General features: G+C 40.9%; 1 protein-coding gene across 3 annotated transcripts; it reads right to left on the reverse strand.

Moving 5' to 3' along the window:
• Positions 1-520: 520 nt before the first annotated feature.
• gata6 (GATA binding protein 6) lies at positions 521-6,899 on the reverse strand. Of its 3 annotated transcripts, none has more exons than XM_039816534.1 (7): positions 6,761-6,899; positions 5,127-6,025; positions 4,472-4,644; positions 3,554-3,679; positions 3,352-3,439; positions 3,148-3,245; positions 521-2,668 (listed from the first exon to the last, which is right to left on the reverse strand). In XM_039816534.1, exons 2-7 carry the CDS (start codon positions 5,968-5,970, stop codon positions 2,513-2,515), a joined length of 1,485 nt encoding a protein of 494 aa, XP_039672468.1. In that variant the 5' UTR covers positions 5,971-6,025; positions 6,761-6,899; the 3' UTR covers positions 521-2,512. The 3 variants fall into 3 exon arrangements, with proteins under 3 accessions (XP_039672468.1, XP_039672469.1, XP_039672467.1); XM_039816535.1 differs by lacking the exon at positions 6,761-6,899 and adding an exon at positions 6,153-6,384 and having other exon boundaries at positions 3,148-3,188; XM_039816533.1 differs by lacking the exon at positions 6,761-6,899 and adding an exon at positions 6,153-6,380.
• Positions 6,900-7,948: the final 1,049 nt, after the last annotated feature.

A 7,948-nucleotide genomic window follows, 5' to 3' on the forward strand; every position in this document is an offset into this window, starting at 1 on the left:
ATTGTGTTTTATATAACACCCAGCAGCCAATGAATACAGGGCAAAAGTTTCCATTTGCCGTTTACATCCAAACTCGACACAAGTAACACTAACACTGAAAAAAAACAAAACTTTATGATAGATGATCTTTGGCTAAAACAAATGGCTGTGGCTGTATCATTCTAATAAAATGTCAAAAGGTTTGATCTTTTGCAAAAGAAAGAAAAAGAAGTACAATTACAATGTCCATCTCCAAAACTGTGGATGTGGCTGTTGTGTTGTGTAGCACATTCCTCCACACTCAATAAATTCAGCTTAATCAATACGTCAAAGAGCTGACAGATAACGCTAAGCCCAGACATAAATCTTAACCATCTCTAAAATCTTTTCATGTGGTATTACTCACAGGCCATATTCGCTTAAGTACAGTAAACATTGTGACAGGTACTTTGAGCTGCTGGTTCAAGAGGACACAGGAAAGTGGATTGTGCTTTAAGCCTTAAGGGGCCGGTATAGAAAAGAAAAACTCTTAAGTAAAAAGAACTGTCAAGAAGAATAAAGGCTTGCTTTAATGAAACATAAACAGAATGTGGAAGCAAACCACCCGAAAAAAGCTGGAAATCAAAATCTGCAAGAATAGTTTTCGGTTTGAGATGCAATTTTCAATAGAATCTGTTCCCCCAGGAAATCCTTGCATTGCATTAGCTTAGGTCTTGATTCCCCTCCCTCCCCCTTATCAAAATAAATCAAGTTTTGTTCCGCCAGAGAAATGGGGAGCTAAAGCATGGCTATGATTGCCTCACACAAAAGTATGCCTGAGTAATATTAATATTATGCAAGAACACAGCTCTTTCCACAACTTCAAAAATACTGATTATTTTCTTTAAAACACAGGGTAACTGATTAATTTACATCACCATAACAATTTATTGGACTGAAATTTAAATAAAATAAATTTCTTATATATAAAAAGAAAAAAAAACAACAGCAAAAAAAAAATTATGCTAAAATAAACATGATATTTCAAAGAAATAAATAAGTCCAGAAGAATGAATGACATGGCCTTTTTGGATGGAGCAAGTTGTAAAAGAAAAAAACTGAAAAAATAAGATAAGAAAAAAACCCTCTTTATACCAAGTTTCACATGTAACTCATCAGATTGCCTTTAGGTTTAAATCACCCCATGATTGTGTCGTGGCCTGAAGTGGCTTTTTGAGACTCCACCCACACCACTGCTGGAGGACACGGAGAAAAATCCAATATCACCTCTTGAATTTTGATTTTGGATGCCACCATATACGCAGCTGTGTTTTTATTTCCTTTTTCAATTGTCCACTTCAACACCTCATTATGTTACTACTGGGCCATTACACTCCCTTTAATCCTCACACGGATTATTCAAAGACATCAAAGTAACATGAATTTGTTCAGCGGTGACCTCACTCTCCACTTTGGTCTAATTTTGGTATAAAATGATGCAATAGTACATGCTTGCATTGTGAAAGGTTCACAGTTTATAGTGAGTCAGGTAGTGCAGCCAACAGTCGTATTTTGCAGTGTATGTCTTGTAACATAACGGTCAGTAGGCCCACAGCTACTCTGAGTGTGCTTTGATCATACAAGCCATCCAACTGCGTTACATTTAAAAGAGTTTTTGTAGCTCTGCTTTGAGAATAGTACCTTAATGCTAACCAACAGCTGACAACATTTCAGTATCAAAAATTAGTCTGAAAGAGTTGATTATTTGCACGTTTTAGTAAATAATTAAACAAAACAACTAGATGACATAGTCGTTTATACCCTGTTTAAACCAAAATATTTTCAGTCAAATACAGTAAGAGCTTTCAGTGGAAAACGTGCACATTCAACACTACTGTACTACAAACAACCACTTATAATGGGAAAAAAAATTACAAAAGAAGACATCAGAATGGTTGAACTTCTACTCTATATTGATATTTTATTAACAATCATAGCCATGTTTTCAACAATGGAAGATTTATAAATATTCTTTTCTTTTGATTGATAAAAGTTGTCTTGGCACTTGTGGTATGATTCCAGTTTTGGAAAGAAAACAAAAAAAAAATCTAAATGTCCTTAAAGAATATAGCGCTTTATGAAGCAGTGGTATCCAATCAACAGCATTTTCTTCAGAGAGGAAATCCGTTATGTACATGATGACTTTATTTTAAGAAACAAGATGTGGTTCTGTGCCATGGTGGAAGGGAGAGATAACGAATGTATGGCAGGTCCAGAAACCATCCAAAACAGGTCACATGATTGATCATCTGGCGTGGCGATTCCCTTTGTTTTTTTTAAGGCAACAAGATCCCCCACACCAATCTGGAAACCAATCCCAGCTATTCCACGCTCGGTTGAAGCTTGCAGTGTGACTGAAGGTCGCCACACACCCTGTCCGACTCTTCTTGCATCAGCTGCAAGGAAGGAAACAAACATTGCCCCCCCAGATACTTCCACATTAGCATCCAGACAGAGGGGCCAGGGATTGCTGTCCTCCGAAAGATTTAAATGTTCAAGCTAAGGCCATGGGGCACCAGGGTTCACCCCTCACTGAAGCTACATCTGATGGCTGGGACAGACCCACGCTGGTGTACAGGCTGTCCTGTCCCGGGTACTTCACCGCTGAGCCGGTTCCCTCCCCTGAGCTGGACAGCACAGACGAACTGACCTACAACACCAAAGCAAATATGCATTATTAGCCTCACTGCATTTTCAAAGCAGATATTTATTCTATACAGTAGAATAAGCACTTTGGAATGTGATTCATGTTTGGCTTTTGTACTGAGATCCCCCCCAAAAAAACACCAAATCCTGAGCAATGTGGTTCTAATCTAACTGTATTATTATGGTGAAACATAATGTGCCTAGTGTAAGCAGCAGTCAGCAGCACAGAGCATCAGTCAGTGTGCATGTCTTCCTTTTAGCAAAACACCTGCTGTGGCAAATGCTTCAATTTGTTCATTACAAAATATTCAAGCCTGAGGATCTGTCAAGGACAGTTTTACAATTAAAATAACTGTAAGAATGGTATTTTCAAATTAATTATTTCAGGTTTTATTAAAAACAAACTTCTGTGCCACATCACACAAATCAAGTAGAGCAGAAGACATTTCATAATACAGTAAAAAAAAAAAAGGAGAGTCTTACCCCTGACACCTGTCCGGAAGGAGAGCTGGTTTTCGAGCAATCTTCAGAATTAGATGAAGATGTGGATGTGGGAGTCATAGAGACAGAGTTGTTATTTCCTAAAAGAATATATAAAATATATATTTCTGAGATCATATTATAGAAAAGCAACATTTTGATCATTATTATCCACAGGAATATACACCATAATTAACAGTGACTCACCAGAGGATCCCTTTGTTTTATTCAAGGTCTTCGGTTTTCTTTTTCTTGTCTGGATTCCCTCTTTCTTCATGGCGAGCGGCCGAGGTACCTGTAGATTTGGTGATTTTTGGAGACCAATTCATTATTTTAGATTTGCGTTGATTTATCAAAGTGGGTATTAGGCCTACGTTTGAAAGAAATGTGAAATACAATCTCGACTCACCCCGTGTAATTTTGTGTAGAGCCCACACGCGTTACACACTGGCTCTCCCTCCGCGTTTCTGCGCCACAAAGTGGTCGTGCTGGTTTGACAATTAGCGCAGGACAGGCCGATTCTTCTGGACGTTGACTGGTGACAAAAATATAACACTGAATTAATGATTATAATCAATACAAAATGTTCAGAGTAGGATGTGATATTAATACATCTGTCCAGATTTGGAGCCTTTTTCTCACCTAAAGTTAAAGAAAATGTTTTAATAGTGAAAGCCACACTAATTTCATTACAAATTGACCTTTCATGGCATGTTTCCTAACAACAATACGGGCCATTTACGTACGGCTTTACGCGTGACATCCGATTCCTAGGAAAAACTGTGCGTAATGCGCGTAATGGCACCAGGAAAAGAGCTGTCCTTGTTGTCACACATTAAGATTAAATTACCCAACAGAAGCACTGGTGACATATTAAGTGCCTGATTATTACGTTAACAATGTAACATGTGTGGTTCAATCCAATTAAATCAGTGCCTTCAATTCCTTTAAAATAAATTATGGGAAATTTACTAACAGACCTCTTCGCGAGCAAATCTTTCAATCCCGCATCAACGTAATTTCTATGATTGGTGACTGATAAATGAATATTATTGGGTAATAATGTCATCAATTTGCACAAAAGGCACAAACTTAAATATCAAATATATGTGTTGGGATGTATTTTACAAATATATATCTGCCCATTTTACATGATCAGTCACATATATACTTATATAATAAGACCAAAATTATTAGAACATTTAAAATCCAATCTGACCTATATGCATAAAGGTCTTTTTACTGCATCTGACACTTATCATCGGCGATAACCTCCAGCCATTGTTTGAAACGATTAGGCAGGATATTGAGCGGCTAAGTGGCTTACCGTCCGTTTCTGTGGTTTAATTAATGGCCGGCTCAGCCCATTCATTTTGCTGTAAAGGCCGCAGGCGTTGCAGAGAAAGTGGCCCGTGCCGTCGCGCCTCCAGAGCGGCGTTGAGATGGAACCGCAGTTCACGCACTCTCTGCTCTCCCCCATGTCGTCGAGAATATCTGAAACTAAAAACAAAGACTTAAATCAGCATAACGCACAGCTTTAAAACATGAAAATCTGCCCACAGGTTGTCATTTCCATGAGGGACATTAGTGTAGGCTACAAGGTGAAGCAAATTAAATCAGATTCACGGATTTCATGTTATAAACCTGAAACATAAATTTATGCGCACATAGGCCTAGTTTTATTCTTGCAGAATCACACGTACGTGGCCTTTCAGACAAAATCTGGTCCAATGTAATAGGGATATTATGTTTGGGGTATTTAATTAAACATTGTTTGGATAGGTTAATTCTTTTTGATCGTTTGAGCTCTGGCCTCCACAGGCAGATCAGGTTAGGTTACAAAAGCGCACTGCAGTTTCAGTGCTTTGTCCAAAGACACTTTTGACACAAGGTTGCATGCTTGATTAACGGAATGTAATCATGATCCCAGACAGCAAGAATGAACATTATTCCATCACTGTGTCCTCCTCTACTTTGCATACCTCCGTTTGGTCCTCGAATCAAGGGCGCGCCTCTGCTCTGCAAGGTGTGCAGCATGGTGTTATCAAAAGGTCCCCCGGTCCAAGGCGAGGGCAGCTGGGACAGCTGCGGTGCGTAAGGAGAGTATGGACTCGCGTAGGTCCCGCTGAGGGGCCGAGAGAGGCCGTACTGGTCTCTGCTGCTCACATTCAGCGTGTTACTGTAGCCGGTGTCCCTGGGCGTCCCGTTATTGATGGGTGGGCTCGGAGGGTAGTGGAACCGACTGGAGGTGTGAGGGCTCCCGGTGCTGTATGAAGGGCTCTCCGGGGCGGGCTGCGACCAGACCGAGTGGCTGGAGACTGCGTGGCTGGGCTGCGCAGAGCCGCTGGCCTGCAGGTATGAGAGGCTGGGTATCATGGGGCCCACCCGGGAGCTGGGGACATACACGGGGGAGTTGGGGTTGGAGTGCATATAACCACCAGAGGATGAATCATATCCAGTCTGGCTCTGGGCTGCGGCGATGGCCAGTGTTTGGTACATGTCGGTCGGGTCCACCAGCAAGCTCGCCTTGTGCGCTCCGCTGGAGAGGACGAGTTTGCTGCCCTGGTCTAAATCCGTAAACAGCGGGATGTCCTCGGCAGTCAGCGTGTTGTTATGGTGTCCGAAGTGAACGTAGGAGTGTAGTGATCTGCCGTCGGAGCGGCGGTGCCCCAGTGCGTCAAGGTCGATCGGAGGTGTCCTCAGCTCATCAGAGGTGGGACCGTCCCTCCTGCTGTCACCGGGCAGGTAGGTCTGCTCAGCCGGTGACCCTGGGCTGCTGGATACTTCTCGCTTGACCATGGACCAGCTGTTTTCGCCCAGGTCCATCCAGGAGCACTTTCCATACACCGGGTTAATAAAAATCGTCAGGGAGTAGTCTACCCTGTGACAAAAAAAAGAGTTGGGTCCGTTAGGATTAAATCAGAAGAAAATATAGGTGTTACTCATGTGGTGCAAAAATATAGGAAACTGAGTTCAAAATGTGTCCCTATAAAAATCTTGATACAAACATTTTCTGGAGAAATGCAAATCCACCTTTGATGCACAGCTCGTTTTTTATCTTTAAAAGAGCAGTCTAGATTTCCACACACAAAAAAACTATGAATCTGACTATTCATTTCACGCCATGTTCGCTGACTTCGTAATAAACCCCATCCAATCCGAAGTGACTGCCATACTCCCATCAAGCGCTAAAAAGTCACTGATCCGTCCATGTCAAATCTCTGTCCTCACACACACACACACACACACACACACACACACACACACACACACACACACACACACACACACACACACACACACACACACACACAATCTCTCTCTCTCTCTCTCTCTCTCTCTCTCTCTCTCACACACACACACACACACACACACAAAACAGATAGGAAACAAAACGTAATATGTCTTCACAGCTAAATAGATAACCGTTTGATAAGACCCAAAAGAGATAAGGGCTGAGAGGCAGGCTGGAGCGATAAAACAATACCCCGAAATGATGATGTAGGGCTTGCTGCGCTCAACGCCGAAAGTTTTAAGCAGCCGTGTTGCGTGGGAGAGAAAATACAGTAGTTTAAGAGAGAAAAAGAGGAGCCTTTAGTCGCTTTCCACCACATACCTGCTAGTTGTGTGCCATAGGTCGCAAGCAAAGTTCCTAATAGTGAGCCGCTGCTTCTCCTGGAAGTAATGGGAAACGCTAGTGCGTTCCGACAAGGTTTATGAGAGGAGGCGCTTCTGATGGCTGCGGCTGCTGGAGGCGGACCAATCATGTGCGTGAGTGGCTGGAAACACGATGGGGGTGCAAGCCTATAAACTCCTCCAATCAATCACACGGAGAAACACAGAGAGAGAGAGAGAGAGAGAGAGAGAGAGAGAGAGAGAGAGAGAGAGAGAGAGAGAGAGAGAAAGAGAGGCGTCTTGATCAAGTCTGAAACGTATAATAATTTGCAAATGCAATCAGGATTTAGAGAGTTTTCGGCTGAGATGGAGTTCCACCCCTTCTCATCTGTTTTACTTTTAATTTGATCAAATTTAATTCCTAATCAATAGCTATAACGACCTATACAGTCTAACCCTAAATATTATATTTTTCAGTACAGTGTAATGCTGCTATAAAGTTAGTTTAAATTAGTCTACTGATATTTATTCAAAACCTTTTGCTGATTATAATGGTGGAATGTAACTAAATAGCCTACGTTCAATCAATTACCGAACAAGTACAAGTTTGGGATACTTTTACTTCGCTTGAGTGCTTCCAATTTATTTGAATACATTTTGGAAGAAAATAGATTTACTGCACTTGTCATGTGAGAGCTAGTTAGCTACTTTCCCGAATATGATTTCACATAAACATCATATGGTCGTTTAATAAAATAGACACATTAATAAAATTAAACTGCCCGACAAAATTAGTTAAAATGAACTGACCGACTACAACTGTAAAATGCTGCTTCCACGTGAATGCACCATTAACAATAATCCAGTAATATAATATATAACTCACTGTGTTTGTCTGCTTTGAAAATAGCCTATATTACAATATTATAATACCTCTGTACTTTTACTAAGGCCAGTTTTTGAAAGCAGAATCTTATTGTAATGCAGTATTTTCACACTGTTGCTACATAGACTTTGGTCAAATATCTGAATACCACCACTGGCTGATTATTAAACTTTAGTTATTTAAGATGACTTTGATTAATAACTGCTGACTGCATTCACGATTACCACCAAATGTATTGTGCTACACGGATATGGATCATTGTGTATAGCCGTTTAAAAATATGAATCGGCAAATATAGGTATT

Source organism: Perca fluviatilis, chromosome 11, assembly GCF_010015445.1.
Source record: "Perca fluviatilis chromosome 11, GENO_Pfluv_1.0, whole genome shotgun sequence".
NCBI classification, from domain to species: Eukaryota; Metazoa; Chordata; class Actinopteri; order Perciformes; family Percidae; genus Perca; species Perca fluviatilis.

Coding starts and splice junctions, on each gene's coding strand:
- gata6 (XM_039816533.1), bottom strand. Junction 4,645..5,126: donor GATTCGAGGACCAAACGGAG/GTATGCAAAGTA, acceptor CTTTGTTTTTAG/TTTCAGATATTCTCGACGAC. Junction 3,246..3,351: donor TAAAACAAAGGGATCCTCTG/GTGAGTCACTGT, acceptor ATATTCTTTTAG/GAAATAACAACTCTGTCTCT.